At 53.7% G+C, this 16,628-nt stretch overlaps 1 protein-coding gene across 1 annotated transcript in view; it reads right to left on the reverse strand.

Annotated features, from left to right (window-relative positions):
* The window catches only part of Col22a1 (collagen type XXII alpha 1 chain), a 183,926-nt gene that overhangs the window by 113,493 nt on the left and 53,805 nt on the right, over positions 1 to 16,628 (reverse strand). Inside the window, exons 12-20 of the mRNA XM_042699956.1 lie at positions 15,427 to 15,480; positions 14,616 to 14,669; positions 13,321 to 13,374; positions 12,101 to 12,145; positions 8,254 to 8,307; positions 7,078 to 7,122; positions 1,703 to 1,747; positions 1,389 to 1,418; positions 1,062 to 1,115 (exon numbers count right to left, since the gene is read on the reverse strand). Of these exons, the coding sequence (XP_042555890.1) occupies positions 1,062 to 1,115; positions 1,389 to 1,418; positions 1,703 to 1,747; positions 7,078 to 7,122; positions 8,254 to 8,307; positions 12,101 to 12,145; positions 13,321 to 13,374; positions 14,616 to 14,669; positions 15,427 to 15,480 (435 nt within the window). The remainder of the gene's footprint in view (positions 1 to 1,061; positions 1,116 to 1,388; positions 1,419 to 1,702; positions 1,748 to 7,077; positions 7,123 to 8,253; positions 8,308 to 12,100; positions 12,146 to 13,320; positions 13,375 to 14,615; positions 14,670 to 15,426; positions 15,481 to 16,628) is intronic.

Here is a 16,628-nt window from a genome sequence, read left to right on the forward strand (position 1 = left end):
ACCAGACATTGGTAAAACTACCAGGGCCTATTTCATCATGGAGAAAGGGTAAAAGTGGTCAGCATTTGGATGCAGAATGCTGCACACAGTTTCCACTTAGAGAATAGGATATGTTTTTCCTCTCTCTGGGTTTGCTGAACACAAACTTAAAACTTTCCATTCTCGACAGACGTCACTGAAGCCATCTTCTCATTTCAGTTCAGTTGGATGAATATTTAGGAAGCAATTGCTCTATGCACCCTGATCCAGGGGCCTTGGGGACTCAAAACACGTAGAAACAACCACTGACATTGAAGCTGGTCTTAATAAGCCTTCGTAAGCCCCTGCTTTGTATATTAGTTCATTTAACCTTTGTAGCATGGTTAGGTGAGATGATCAAGATGACTTCCCAAAGTAGACATAAATCTACTTTGTGGGTAAGCATGGACGGAAAGCCAAATGCTGCTTTGGCTCTTCATCCCTGGTGCTTGCCAGAGCCACACTGATCTTTATAAGCTCACACTTCAATCAGACCCACATTAGTGCTCTCCCCTTGAGTGCCCAGTTGAGGGCCATCCCGTTACACGCATATCTTATGCTCTGGTTTTGCAAGAAACACTGAATGTAACGAAGTTGGTCCTGTCTTGAAGGATCTTCCTGTCTCTGATCTTTCACTATTGCCCTCCTTTGAACAAAGCCGTTAGCTAGGCTGGTGGCTTTCTGAACTCTGCCCAAGGGAATTTCACCAACCATGTATTTAGGTTAGTACCGTTTAGTACCACGTATTTTACTAACCCTCATTCTATCAGGAGCACCTGGCCTGGAGGGTATCTTCAGGACCACGGACAGCTCTGTGGGCCGACAGATTGGCTGTCCTGGTGGTCCTTCTCATGATCCTGTAGTATATAGACCCTTATGCATTAGGTGAAGTGAGTTCTGGGACACTCAGGTCTGGTTTCCTGGGTGGCTGATTTCAGGGTCATGTCCAGGTTTCTGAGCTACGCACATCAGTGGGAAGCACAATTATTTCTCAGGCCTGGGGAAATTCTAAGCCCACCCTGAGCCGGAGAAGGATGGCTTACCGGTGCCCCTGGTGGTCCAGGCGGGCCCTGGTGACCTCTTGGTCCTGGAGCCCCCTAGAAACACAAGCAGCACATACATTCTCCGTGACCCTTCCCATCGTCCTCCACCTGACCCAGACCAACACCGGGACCACCACCCCCTGACAGGAGTTTGTGGCCCTCATCCCTAATAGGCATTCAGTGACATCGGTAAGGCACCTGCCTTCCTGGCAGGGAGCCGACAGGGCCCATCCCTGCCCAAGGCTCCGTGGATCCTGACTCCTTGCCTGTGGCCCTCCCACTTCCACAACTGAAATCCCCACAATGGGAGGCTCTGCGTCCGCTTACCTGCTCTCCCTTCGGGCCCTCTCTCTGCATCTGTGAGACAAACAGGTGTTAGAGAAGGGGCTGGCCCTCTCTCGGCAGCAGCCACACTCACTCCAGCCCATCCAGGGCATTCACATGCCATGCTGTGATTGGGCAGTTTCGGGCTTGTATCTGATTTGATCCCATTTGTGTGTGTGTGTGTGTGTGTGTGTGTGTGTGTGTGTGTATGTGTGTTGAAAGCTTTCTGTCTCATGCCTGTCATTGTCTTTATGCTTTGAGGTAAAGACCCTTCCGCTAACCCAGTCCCATCAGAGTGCCCACCGCTGGTGACTCACCACAGAGCCTGGCACACCAGGAGAGCATGTAGGTCCAGCTTCACCCTGTGGAGAAATAGCGAGCACTTTCAATCAGTTACACACTGCCACCGCCAAGCCCCCAGTCCCTGCCTACTCTTCTAATCCCAGAGGACTTCCTTGGAGTACCCTCAGCAGTGTCAGTCTCTCATGCCTGGACTTATTATACCACGGCAGTATTCTGGAAGCTTCTGCATCTGGTTCTTACCTCTGCATCAGACTCAGCTTTCTGAGTTTTCTCTTTGTGTACGTTCAGCTCAGGGCCTGCCTCTGGCTGGGGGACTATGAACCTCTCCTGGGATTTGTGCAAATACATGCTGCTTTGAGAACAGCCCTCGGTCCGCCACTCAGTGGGCACCGGCAGGGAGCAGGCACTGTGCTAGGCACAAAAGGAATCGTGAGCTATAACTGGTAACATGACCATTGTGCTAAGTTCATACAACCAGCGCTCAACTAATATCTATGGAAGGACTAAGCAAATGACTGCAATGCTGTCCAGCCATCTTACTTGTGCTATAGAAAAGACGCCACACATCTGTCCCCTTGGTGTATAGTCCCCTGGGCTACCATGGCCATGGCTTGGCCATATTGTATTTCCCAAGATCTGAACAATGTTGTGCTCTGCATGGAGACTTGTCTACTGTGCAAATTCAAATCCCTCTATCGCACGTTGACCTCACTCTGGTATCTAACTTAAGCAAAGAGAGTGCTTGTATCTTTGTCCTACACACAACCTGCTCTCCTTTACCCTCGACTCGGCTCAGGGGTCATGAGAAGAGGTCAAAAACGATCAAATGAAGAAATAAGACACCAAACACACGTGAAGACATCTCTTGTATCCTAAGGTCAAAAAATAAGCACAAGTGGCGGAGGGCACGTCTGCCATCCTGCGCTGCATTCTGGGAAATGTTAGGTGGACAGGGTCCCATCCCCCTTGGCTGCTCTCACTTCAGACCCTCCCTCTGACACCAGGCCTATGCACACGTTCCTCTCCTTCCTACGTCCACTGACTCCCACGCCTGCTCCAGGCACGGGAAACTCACCTCCTTTGGTGTAGCACCAAGAGAATCCCTAAAATCTCCTCTGCCCATCTTGCGATGTCAAAGCGTGTGGGTGCAGCTTCCTTACCTACCTCCTTTTTGGTCTTTCCTATGTGATTACTGAGCTTTCTGCCTCACAAATGTGGTTTATCCGGGTTTTCTTCCTCTTGGTGTTACCACTGCCCACACAGGTGAACACACATGGACCCACACACGGGGCACACCCACACACGTGCATGCCCACACCGTGTAGTTGAAGCCATTCTATACCATGACCCGGCGCTTCTGTGATGTGTACACATGACAGTCACGCACCCTGATCCTCGCTCAGGGACATCGCGTTTCCTGCCAAAGCACTTGCCTCTTCCCATAAAGTGGCACAAAGACTTCATTCCCACTGGGCCCTGGTGGCTCACACCTGTAATCCTCCCTTGTCAGGAGGCTGAGATCTGAGGATCATGGTTTGAAGCCAGCCCAGGAAGGGAGATCTGTGAATTTTTTTTTTAATCTCCAAATAACCATCAAAAAGCCAGAAGTAGAGCTGTGGCTCAAGTGGTAGAATGCTAGCCTTGAGCAAAAAAGCTCAGGGACAGTGCCCAGGCTCTGAGGATAGTGGCTTCTACAAGCCACAGTAATTTTCGGTAAGATCAGATTGCTGAGACCTGGTAAAAAGAGCCATAACGCTTTCATTTACACATTTGTGCATTGCATCACTAACACATTCACTCTTTATATTTTGAACATTGTCATCGTTGCTAACAAAAGTTAGCTTTCCATAATAACTATAAAGGCACTTGACACATGTTTGAATCACTCACAGTTGGGATACGTTAAATGATCTCTAAGGAAAGGTAAGATCCTGGAATTTCCCATAACCGCTGTGCACACGTCACCTATAGCTGCATGAGAACTTTCTCCAAGAAGTTGCTATGAATCATCCTTTTTCTCTAGGGTGTGACCTTCTCATCTCAGGGACAAGGACACTCTGAGGCACAGAGATATTTAGGGACCAAGGTAAAAAAAAAATAAAACTGGATTCGAGAGAGTCAAGTCTTTTTCTAGAAACATTGCAGTTCGTGAGGAGTCTTGGCCACCTCAGGTGTCTCCGGGCGGCCTTTCTGGCATTTCTCCACATGGCAGGCTTCCCGTGATTATGTCATAAACATGGCTGCACCTGCCATCCCGAGTTTTCCCTCCCCCTTCACTCAGGCACTCGGTGGAACAATGTCCAGTGTGAGCAGCCTCGTGGGAACACCATGGAAGGAGAGGGGCTTCTAGCTGACAGCCATGAAGGAAATGCCTACCGAGCAACACACAAGGAGGGAACAGGAGGTCCTTGAAAGCCTGCTCTGTGGACTGAGCAGCCCCAGGCGGGCTCCTGAGCCCAGACAGTCCAGTCATGTCTCCTAGACCCCTGTCCTCTAAAACTGTGAGATGACAAACACTCATTGTGTGAAGCGACTACGGTTTAGGATCACTGGTTACATAGAAATGGATGGCTAATATAACCACAGAGTTGAGCTAGTAAAATTCCTAATGTGACATAAAGACTTGATTTCCACTGGGCCCTGGTGGCTCACACCTGTAATCCTTGCTTGTCAGGAGGCTGAGACCTGAGGATCACAGTTTGAAACCAGCCCAGGAAGGGAGATCTGTGGCTCCTTATCTCCAAATAACCATCCAAAAGCCAGAAGTAGTTCTGTGACTCAAGGGGTAGAGTGTTAGCCCTGAGCAAAACAGCCCAGGGACAGCTCAAGCTGAGTTCAAGCTCCAGTAATAGCACACGTGCGTGCGCACATGCACACACACATGCACACACACACACACACACACACACACACACACACACACACACACACACACACACACAGAAGAGGTTCATGCCCAACAAAGAGTTCAATAAGACCGGGCAGCACAGCTTTGGATGGATACTCTGAACCTGAGACTTTGTCTAGAATCAACTTGGCTGTGAAGTTAGGGGAGAGACACCCACGCTTGAGGGCCTCTGGGTCTCTTGTGCTCTAAAAGACCACCCCATGGTCCCAGTGACTTGCTCAAAGAATGCATGACATTAAAGAGTCTACAAAATCCAAGGTGTGCACTCTAGGAATGAGATGAGGGTCATAAAACCACCTGCGCCTTGCTGCGTCCTGGAGTATCTCAGTGAACTGTTTAATGTCCCTTCACCTTATCTGCCCTTCAACTGCTGAACGCATCACAATGAGGATAACTCAGTGCTTCTCCTGATATGAGGGTCCACACCCATCACACACACACACACAGCAGCAGCAGCAGCAGCAGCAGCAGCAGCAAACAGTTATAACCTAAGTGGCAACTTCAGGCATCTGCCTGACTTGACATGAACACACTAAGGGCTTAACATCCCCTGTGGAGAATATCCTGGATATCCTCCATGATATCCAGGACATTCTAACCATGCACACCTCAGCTCTGAAAACCCCTTGCATGAGAGAGGGAACTGACACAATGGCAGTGGAGGAGGAACCCCTCCCCCACCCCCCCCAGCAGGAGCTGCCACGCCTCAGTCCCCGGCCTGCGCTGTGCTTCACTATTTCTGTAGAATGCACCTTCTCTGCTGCTGCTGTAAACAGTCGGCAACACCTTCCCTATTACTTTGGGGGTGTATGTAGAACTGGACTGTCCCCCGATGTCCTCCACCTGGACACCCGGAAGCTGCTCTGATCTACCATCTCAGCAGCACCGCCGGATGGTTGTCCTCCACAGCCGGTCCCCCCCCCTGCCCTCCACTGCCGGCCCCCCCCCCCCGCCCTCCACAGCCAGTCCCACCCCCGCCCTCCACAGCAAGTCCCCCCCCACCCTCCACAGCCGGTCCCCCCCCCCCCGCCCTCCACAGCCGGTCTCCCCCCCCCCCTCCACAGCCGGTCTCCCCCCCCCGCCCTCCACAGCCAGTCCCCCCCACCCTCCACAGCAAGTCCCCCCCCGCCCTCCACAGCCAGTCCCACCCCCGCCCTCCACAGCCAGTCCCCCCCATCCACAGCCAGTCCCCCCCATCCACAGCCAGTCCCCCCCCGCCCTCCACAGCCAGTCCCCCCCACCCTCCACAGCAAGTCCCCCCCCGCCCTCCACAGCCAGTCCCCCCCCCGCCCTCCACAGCCAGTCCCCCCCATCCACAGCCAGTCCCCCCCATCCACAGCCAGTCCCCCCCCACCCTCCACAGCAAGTCCCCCCCCGCCCTCCACAGCCAGTCCCACCCCCACCCTCCACAGCCAGTCCCCCCCATCCACAGCCAGTCCCCCCCTCCACAGCCAGTAGCCCCCCTCCACAGCAAGTCCCCCCCCCGCCCTCCACAGCCAGTCCCACCCCCGCCCTCCACAGCCGGTCCCCCCCCCCCGCCCTCCACAGCCAGTCCCCCCTCCTGCCCTCCACAGCCGGTCCCCCCCCTGCCCTCCAGCCCAGAGCCGGACTGAGTTGGAACAAACACCCTCCTCTCAGCCTCACACACAAGCTACTCTTAGCATCCCTTCTCCCATGCTCCACAATCCACCATGGAACTCCTTCCCCTCTCCCTCACCCTGAAGGCTTTTGCCAAGTCATTATGTACACGGACGTCTCTATGAGCACTTCCCAAGTTGCAAAAACTGTTACATATGGTCATTTCGGTCATTTCGCTTGGGATCCAGAGATTCTAAGCAACAAATGTATCCACTTAGCCTTGTGAGAAGGCGTTCCGAAACGGATAACCAGGATGGCAGCCTGAGCTTTTACTCTGCTTATTACAAATCTATTAGCCTTATATTGTCCAAAAATATTTTAAGTAGCAAAAGGCTTTAATATTTCTAGAAATTATATCATATTGTCTTTGGGTTTTTATTCCCCCTGACTTTACTCCTCAAGGCAGGGAAACAATTTAGATACAACAGCCAGCTGGGCGCCAGTGGCTCACGCCTGCCCTCCTAGCTACTCAGGAGGCTGAGATTGGAGGATCACAGTTCAAAGCCAGCCTGAGCAGGAAAGTCCGTGAGACACTTATCTACAATTAACTGCCAGAAAACAGGAAGTGGCGCTGTTGTGGCTCAAGTGGTAGAGGGTCAGCCTTGAGCTGAAGAGCCCAGAGTTCAAGTGCCCAGGCCCAGAGTTCAAGCCCCACGACTAACAAAAAACAAACAAACAAATATAGCCAGAAATGTCATGCTGGCTGAAATCTCAGTACCCAGCTCGGCCTGTTTTGTGTATTTTGTCCCCAGAACTCCCATCTGGGTCCCCTTGGGCCCTGGTTTGTCAGCGCGGGGGGGGGGGGGGGGCAGCTCTCACATCCGCAGCCCCACCCACACTTACCTTCTCTCCTGGAGGCCCTGGCATACCCGGAGGTCCAGGTCTTCCCTGCAGGAAAGAAAGCAAAGGTAGGTGGTGACAGGTGCCCCCATGGCCCAGACCTGTGCTTCCTGCTAGCAAGTTCTTCCTCCCCGCTTCTCCTTTCCAAACCCTGCTGGCACTGGGCTGCTCACACTGCGTTCTGAGCCCTTTCGCTTTGGGCGGGGAGGGCTACATCAGAATCTGAGCGAGAAGTGGAAGAAACAAGTCACCCAGATCTGCCCTGGGCCCAAGACAGAGATGGAACTGTGCGTAAACGCTGAGGAGATCTGGGAACGGCTGGGTCTCCAGTGCCAGGACTCTGGCCAGGACACAGGAGAACTGAGAGTTGGCAGAAGGCACATTCCTCTTTAGTGTCCCCACACAAGAGTCCCGCCCCCAAGAGTCACAGCGGGAAAGCTGTGCTTCTCCTGTGAGAGGTGCAGAGGAGACCCAGGGCCTCCCACGGGGTTGCCCACACGTCAGGCTCCTCAAGGAAAGGAGAGGGTTCTGGAAGGCAGAGGGGCAAGCCCTGGACCCCCACTGCAGCCGGAGGTCTTGCAGGAATGTACTCAGACACAGGAGTACCCTGAAAGTGCTCAAGGGCTCCCTCTTCCTTCCACGCTAAGATAAAGCAGAAGGAACCTTCCAGAGGCTGTCCATTTCTGCTCCCATCCTGGGTACCTCCTCCCTGCTGAGCTGCGTGTGTGACAGTCTACAGCAGCGTAAGGAACATTTCTTGACACATGTCCACAGCTTCGTGCCCTTCCCCTCCACCCATGCAGACTTTCAACCCATTCCTACTGAGGAGCGTCTATTTCCTGACTCTATGGGTAAGATTGTAATCTTGACCCCTGTACCTACATCCCTCTGACCTCTGTGCAGTGTCCCTGGTCTTTGTGCAAATGAGAGCCTGTCACACCCCTTCACGAACACTGGATTTAACTTCATGTGTGCACTGGACCCCCTCCGGCTTGGAAGTCAGCAGCGTAATGCACGGCCACACGGATGGGATCTGGTCACCAAGCCCCCCCCCCCCCCATGGCCTCTAGCTGAGCAAGGAGGAGCAGAGGGCCAAGGCCTACAAAAAAAGCTTGATGGCAAGGTGCAGACAATCCTGTTCTTTGAGAAACGCTGCCCAGCAGCTCCTACGCCACCTACCTGCTCCCCTGTCTCCCCAGGCTTCCCGGGGAATCCATCCAAGCCTCGTTCTCCCTGGCAGGAGGAAGGAAATGAAGAAATGAATCATGGGAAAACCATCTTCAGACAGCAGCTCATTGGATGTCCCCACACCCACCCCACCGCAGTCACTGGCACAAGAAGCAGTAAGGTTGAGTGTCTGCACGCCCAACTTCTCTGTCCCCCAAGTACCACTGGAAAGTGTGTGTGTGTGTGTGTGTGTGTGTGTGTGTGTGTGTGTGTGTGTGTGTGTGTGTGTGTGTGTGTGGAGGGGGGCCCAGGACCAGAGGGGAAAGACCAAAGAGACATAGATATTTTTTCTCTTTCAAACACTGTGACCCAGAACCAGCCTCTTTAGCATCTGTGAGCCACACCACACCACTCTGCTTGTCGTGTGGCTCTGTGTGGGAGTCAGAAGTAACAGATGTGTGAGGTTCATGCCACAAGTGATAAAACGGCACACATCTCTTACACAGTGTCCATTCCCTATGCTCACAGAGAACTAAGCATGGGCCGCTGGCTGACAACAAGCCATCAGCACCATCCATCCATCCGCTCACATTCCCTCACAGCGGATTCAGAGTCTCCAACTCGCATGGGACCCTGAGCAAGTCCGCTCACCTTTCTGGGAATATGCTGTTGCTCTGCTTCACAGAAGTCATAATTATCAGAGATAACACATCTAAAACACCTCCTATGGCAGGCCATGCCAGCCTTCTCCCAGCTATGTACCAGCTTACACAAAATAAAGTGCAAATAGGTAAAATGAAGGAAGAGAAGGAAAGAAGCCAGTTGGAAAGGGCTTGGGGGGGGCAGGGGAGAGGGCTGACAGGAGGGAGATATAGGGGGAGGGGAATCAGGAGCCCTGAGTTCTAATCCTGAGTCTGTTCTCCACTCTTTAGTCACGAAGGTCTTCACCCCCACATCCTTTCAGTCAAGGGGGGGATAAGAGTTTACGCGAATGAAGAGGTATCCGTCCCCATTCGACTGGGGCGGGTAATAATGTGGGCAGCAGCTCGTTTAAAATGTGCTGCAACCACTTAACTCTTCTGCTGCTTTGTACAGGAATCCAAGCCTTGGAGATTGGATGCTGCGTGAAGACAGACAGCCCCAAAGGGGAAAAGGTGTAATTCATTCCCTCTCTCAGTCCTGACGGCAAAGCCCACAGGCCCTGTGGGAGCGCGTTGGCTGCAGTTCCCAATTTCTGACAGCAGAGGGCAGGCTCACCCCACCCACAGCAGAGGGATGGCCCTCTCCCTGGACTGCCCACTCTCCAGCCTGCAGCCCCCATCTGACTTGGCAGTAAAGGGGGTGGGGTGGGAGGCGTGCCCTCCCTCCATGCCTTTGTGGGGCAGACAATGAGCTTGTCTCCCTGTTCCTCTAGTCACCCTCTGGTCCATCCCGTCCTGCATGGACTCTTGATCTAGCCCCTCACCCTCCGCCTCCGGCCTGGCTCCCACCAATGCCGGCCCTGTGGCAGCGACTCCCTAGCTCGGGTCTGGCACTTTCTGCCCCTGACCCCACTGGCTCCCCATTGCCCACAGGTCCCAGTGACAACGCCCAGGAACCTTCCACATCTCCGGCTAACTTCCTCCTCAGGAACATGACTGCCCCTGTCCCCGGAGCCTGCTGCTGGTGTGCCCCACAGAGCCTCTCTCTAGCTAGCTCTGCCCTCCGCATCCGCGGCAGAGACACCTGGAGGGAGGAGGGCGGGCAGGTGTGGGTTTCATTCTTCTCTGTTACTCTCTGCGCTCCAACCAGCACCACAGCCCTTCTCCACCATGACGTGTCTTTGTTGCTTGGGGACAGGGAGTGCATTTTGTGCCTCTTTCCTTTGTTCCTGGTTAGAATACATGAAGGAGCATGGGGGAAAAATTCCGAGTCTGATAGAAACCCCCCTGGCCTGCCCTTCCTCGAAGACCCTCCCTCCACCTCTGTGTCTAGAAGTGATTGCCCCCAATCCAGCCCTCACCTTTCTTCTCCTGCATCTCTCTGCTTAGATCTCACAAGATTTGACATATAGGTACTTCACACACACACACACACACACACACACACACACACACACACACACACACACACGAGTTTTGAAGTCTAGGATTTGGCCGTCTGTGGGGGCTCAAGCCTAGAATTATAATTACTTGTGAGGCAGAGATCAGGAGAACGTGGCTTGAGGCTAGCCTGGCCAAAGAGAAGTTAGAGACTCCATATCAACCAATGGTTGGAAGCAGTGGCTGGGGCTTGTCATCCCATGCAACATGCAGAAACCAAGTAAGATGCTCGCCATCCAAGCCACCACAGACACAAAACTGGAGACCCCACTTTAAAAAAGCAAAAAAAACCCTATAAAACAAGTGGGGCCGAGGCAGGGCTCAGGTATGAGAGTGCTCGCCTAGCAAACGCTGCATCGAGTCCCCGGGACCATCAAAAAACAAAAGGAGTCGGATGTGTGACAAGACCCCTGGAGGACCTGGCAATCCACGCAGCTTCCGTGTGCACGGAGGGGACCGCGTAGCACATGGCACTGGCTCCCTCCAGAAGTGTGCGGTATCCCTGCTACAGTCAGATGGCTTGACGAGGCCTCGGGACATGAAGCTGAGCAAAGCCCACCCCTCCGATCACCATGCCGCGCTTGCCCCGTCGGGGCCAGTGCCCTCCCGCTGTGGGCTGAGCACCATGGGACGTGAGGATGAGACAGCTAGAACCTGGGACTTCTGCGCCCACACGCCTCTAGCTACCTCCAAGACGATGACAGGGACAGCCATTCCCAGGCAAGTTCCAGGTAGCGACCGCCAACCCCTGTTCTAAGAGCAACCCAGCCTCTGGGTCACACGGATGAGCACGGGAGGGTGTGCGTGGCACCGGAGTCTTAAGTCGCTGGGCAGCCGCCTCCAGAGGAAACACGCGTCTGCATGCTGTCCCAGGGAGACCCGGCAGCCCCTCACCACACAGGCTGGTCTGGGCTTTGCTTAATTACGAGGCAAGCGACGGAGGTGCCGCTCCCTGAAGTCAAGAGCAGGCTCGTTTTCTCTGACTGCTAATTTTACTCCTGGGAAGGTGGCCTAAGGAAATAACCCTAAATTTGAAAACCAAATACATAATGCTCTAAGTTAAAAAATATCCACCAAAGCGAGAAACCTGGAAATGACCCTAAACGATCAATACCAGGGGAACGAGCACACAAATCGCAGTTTATTCACCCAGTGAACACTGTTGGGCTGTGTGACGCTGAGATCTGAAAGGTGCACAACAGTCAGGAGGAAATATCACCCACAGGGCCCACCCACAGGTCACGGAGCTCACAGAATCGAGTGCGGAAAGAAGCTAGAGACGAAAGTAAGTCCTGCGGAGAAGTGTCAACGGCAGCCACGGCTGTGCCAGCTGCGGCCAGATTACTGGCTCATTTTCACTCTGTCCCAAATATACCAAGACACACTCAATGAACCAAAAACCAGCCCTTAGAAAGCTGGAAGACAGCACGGGGGGCGGGCAACGAGGTGCCTGGGCCTAGCGCAGGCAGGAAGTTGGGTCCCGGTTGTCTGAGCTCTTGGCCTCTGGTCTCAAGGCTGCGGAAGGCCGGGCTGAGAGGTGGGCGCAGCCTCCCACTGCATTCACACTCGTGGGATAACAGGATCTGGGCTTTCTCTGTGGCTCTGACCATGCTCGCTGTACTCTGCCTGGGTGGAAATGTCGATGAGACCTCAGCCTTCTTGTAGAGCTGTGTTTATGTGTCTGCACGAGTGTACACGCACGCATGCGCACACACATGGCACCCCCCCCCCCCATTTGCAGGAAGTGGTCCCGATGGGCAGAGGAAGACTGTAAATACCTTTTCTCCTCGAGTTCCCCTTTCTCCTCGTTCTCCCTGGAGGCCCTGGGGAGGAGACAGAGCTGTGACACAAGTCCCGGTGTGGCCTGCACATGCTCCCTGAGGGCCTGGGAGCAAACCACAGGGCAGGGTCCGGCCCAGGTGCTCAAGAGTGTGGTGGAGACATTGTCTCCCTCTGTGGGCCTTACTAACACCTCACGGAAGCCAGCGTCCCCCCTCCTGCCCAGGCCCTGAAGGTGGAACTGCTCTCCTGGCCTCAATTCACCAGGTCCTCAATATCACTGAAAAATGGCTTCTTTGGTTCAGTGATAAATCTCAAATGTTTCTTAATGAAAATCAAGCCTAGGATTACTACCCAGAAGGCAGTGTGCCCATTATAAGCCATGGTCTATTCTTTGGCCCTTCATCCACAGGATACTCAGCATTTATCATGTGTCTGACACTGGTCTTATGGGCTAGAAAGCCAGAGGATCCTTTCTCCCTTCCGGAGGACAGAAGCAAATGGCTCTTTTTCCTTATTTTTTATTTATTTATTTATTTATTTTTGGGTCCGGTCGTGGGGCCTGAACTCGGGGCCTGGGCGCTGTCCCTCAGCTCTTCAGCTCAAGGCTAGCGCTCTACCACTTGAGCCACAGCGTCACTTCTGGCTTTTTTCATTTTGCTTATGTGGTGCTGAGGAATCGAACCCAGGGCCTCAGGCATGCAAGGCAAGTGCTCTACCACTGAGCCATCTTCCCAGCCCCGCTCTTTTTTTTTAATTATCAGTCCTGGGTCTTGAACTCTGGGCTTGGGCACTGTCCATCAGCTCTTCAGCTCAAGGCTAGAGCTCTACCACTTGAGCTATAGCACTACTTCCGGTTTTCTAATAGTTAACTGGAGATAAGAGTCTCATGGACTTTCCTGCCCGGGCTGGCTTTGAACCTTGATCCTCAGATCTCAGCCTCCTGACTAGCTAGGATTACAGGTGTGAGCCACTGGTGCACAACACAAATGGCTTCTTTAGGCCAGTTGTCACAAACTCCTGGGCTCTGCCCAGTTTTATTAACTAGCAAATGTGAACTGAGGAGATACTTTGGTGCCATAGCATTCTCTGGTCTGAGAGAAAGAGACCAACACTTCATTCATCTCCAGATGCACCATGAGGATCTAACTAGAAAGCCTGGCTCTTAACTCCTGCAGAATGGGACTGAAGCTTTCCCAGACAAGCTGCCTTCACTTACCGGAGCTCCGACGTGCCCGGGAGGCCCCGGAAGCCCAGGTGGTCCTTGGGGCCCCTGCAAGGGATGGACAGAGAAGACAGAGCTGCTCAGCACCCGCCATGTTTAGTGGGGAGATCCATGCATCCCACACTGCTCAGTGCTCACGGCACCTGAACAAGGCCGCCCAGGTAGACCGTCCTCAGCCCTGCTCCTCCACTTCCGTGCCCAGGGGACATTATGCCAGCTTCTGCCCGGCAGGAAGCTGCAATGTCCCCCGGAAGTGCTGGACTGCAAGGAACAACTGCGTGTGTGACCTGAGCCCATTTTGACCCCCAGTGTCCCATGCCCTTGGGTTTCCCCATGGCCAGGCCTGGGCACATTCATGGCTTCTAATGCTGAGTTCTGATCCCTACACCTGTCAGGTTTCAGTCCCAACAGAGTGTGGAGGAGTTGGCGACATCTGGAGAAGCCCTCACCACCTGTTCCATAAATTCCCAAAGCATTAGCCAACCACCATGAGCATCATCTATCAAAAGGCACCACATGGAGTTCCCAGGCACCCGTGGCTCACCCCTGTCATCCTGGCTACTGAGGAGGCTGAGATCTGAGGATCACAGTTCGAAGGCAGCTCTGGCAGGAAACTTTGAATTAACCACACACACACACACACACACACACACACACACACACAGCCAGAAGTGGAACTGTGGCTCAAGTGGCAGAGTACTTGCCTTGAGCACAAAAGCTCAGGGATAGCACCCAGGACCTGAGTTCAAGCCCCAGGACTGAAAATAAAAATGTGCGTTTCCTCAGCCCAGGATATCCTAACTTTTGTAAGCTAACTATAATAATAATAATAATAATAAAAACCCTTACTTAAGGATAAACACGCGCACACCTGCACTTGCGTGCTTTATCACTCTACTGATTTTAGTAGAAAACAGAATTACAAAATAACTTGAAGGCTAGAGGGAGAGGGAAAAGGCTGTATAAACTGTGAGGCTGCCCACCTCAAGGAACACAGTGGTTTAAGTCAAGGCAATGGGTAGACTGGTTCCCTAGCAGGGAAAGATACATGGAGAGGATAAAGGACCAAACAGGGGGTCTTTTTTTTATAAGAATGTAGGAGCAATAGCAGGGGGTGGGGAGGGGAGGTATAGCTGTACGAGGAGGACACAGAAGCCCGAGCACTCTGTCCACGCGCACAGCACCTGCTTCCCACCCCAGCTCCCTGTCCGCACGCCTGCTCCCCCCCCCCAACCCGCCCAGCTCCCTGTCCGCACGCCTGCGCAGAACGCAGCTTGAGTGACACTTACCCGCATGCCCACTTCTCCAGGCAGCCCCGGCTCGCCCAGCTCTCCCGACTCCCCCTGCACACAGAAGCAAGCACACAGTCATGGGCCGTCGACTACAATTTCCCCACACTGGAGGTCAACAAAGCTGCATTTGGAAAACTAAGTCTAGAAATCGGGGAGCTTCCGTGCCGGCTGCCCTCTGCCAGCACAGCAGGGGAAGTCGGTGGGGGTTCGGGCCTGCATGGAGAGCCTCCTCTTCAATCCTGACCCAGTTGTGGGTGGCTCATGCAGCTGATCTCTGCTCTGTGTGACAGGAGAAGGGGTAGAGGGGTGCAGACGCCAGGCCCATTTCCATGGGTGGACGATATCTCTTTTCCCCCAGAAAAGACACTTGCTTGGGGATCCTGGAGCATGCCATATGTAGCCCAGGGGCAGGTGGGAGTCTGGGACCAGAGGAAAGCAGGCTGGGGGGCGGGGAGTGGTGGTGGTGTGTGTGTCTGAAACTCCTCTAGCTACGGACTGGGGCCCTTGCCAAATCCTCCCCTTGTTAAGGCTTGGCTCCAGCAGAGGCATTGGAAATAACAAGACTCTCACTCGGAGCTGCTTATCCACAGGTGGAAAAGACTGGTTCCAGGACACAGACACAGGGCACGGGGCGGCACCTGCTGCTGGTATGGTTGGAACCATGAGGCCAACAGAATGTCCTCAGCATGCCTGGTACAAATGAGCCCCAGCCCAGGCCTGATGACAGCCATAACCCCGCCCTGGAGGACCCTGGGCTGTACCTCTCGATGCCGGCCCCGTGCTGCGTTGGGCTATGAACAGAACTTACTCTCACTCCTTTACTGCCGTCTCTCCCCGGGGGCCCAGGCAGTCCCCGGGAACCCTAGGAGACAAAGAGAACAGTCACTGGTTAGAGAAGAGGCTGATGCTGGGGTAGGTGCTCAAGACACTGTGATAGTGGAGACAGTGCTGGGCGGAGACGCTGGGCACAGAGGGTCAGGCTCCTTGGCCACGAGAGTTCTTGAAGTCTTACATACAAAAGCGACTGCTTGTAAACTCTGCTGAGGGCCTGGTTAGTGGCCCATGTTCCACACACCACCCCTTCAACATGGACTAAAACCAACAGGGGTGGCTCCGGTTGGCAAGACACCAAACTCACGAACTCCACGTCCCTGTGACCCTCGATTCAAGCAAGGATCACAAAGGCTCATGGACCTCCTCTGGGAGGATGTTCTAAATGGCACTCCCCCATAACCAGGCCTCCGGGGGCTCAGTGCAAAGTGACCAGCATGTTGGCTACCCACTTAAAAGAGGGGGTCCTTCGGGCCAGTGTGTCTTCTGGCTCCGGCAGGTTTGGAAATCCTGCAGCTGTGCACAGGGAAGGGAGGTCCTGGTGGGCCCGAGCCTCCCGTAGAAATGTGGGGACAGCAGGGCACCGTGGCTCACGGCCTGCCTAATAAAGGGAGCATGGGGAGAAGCCTGAGACAATGCCAGAGAGAACCCCTGCAGGGTTCCAGAACCCTGGGCTTTCCACACAACAGTGACCTCTCTGGCCCGGCTGGTTCATAGTGTCCAGTGGCTACGTGAATTTTGGGGCAGGAACTCTGGGGAGTGAAGAATCAAGATCACGTGACCAGCACCTGCCTTGCTGCAGGGCCCCATGGATGCTGTGGGGATTTCAATGCTTTCTATGGCCCTATGGGCTTGTAAGGAAAGGCCACGGATGAGTCTTTTGCTCAAGAGTTATTCGTGGAATGCAAAGCTCCAGAACCAAATTGAATAGCAGGTATGGTAGACAGACAATGGTATAGAGAAGTCAGCAAGTTAGATTCAAATTCTCTTCTTATGACTTTGGTCAGGCTAGCAGAATACTCAGACTTCTTCATCTCCCTGCAGATAGCATCAATCTCCAGGATCTGGGCACAATTCAGGAGCCTGGCTTTTAGGAAACTGACATATAGATCCAGCCACACCCACTTGGACATGTGGGCTCCCATAGTACTGGTTCTTAAAGATCTGAATGGAGGCCTC

The sequence above is a fragment of the Dipodomys spectabilis genome, unplaced genomic scaffold (assembly GCF_019054845.1).
Source record: "Dipodomys spectabilis isolate Male_0828 unplaced genomic scaffold, ASM1905484v1 ptg000264l, whole genome shotgun sequence".
NCBI classification, from domain to species: Eukaryota; Metazoa; Chordata; class Mammalia; order Rodentia; family Heteromyidae; genus Dipodomys; species Dipodomys spectabilis.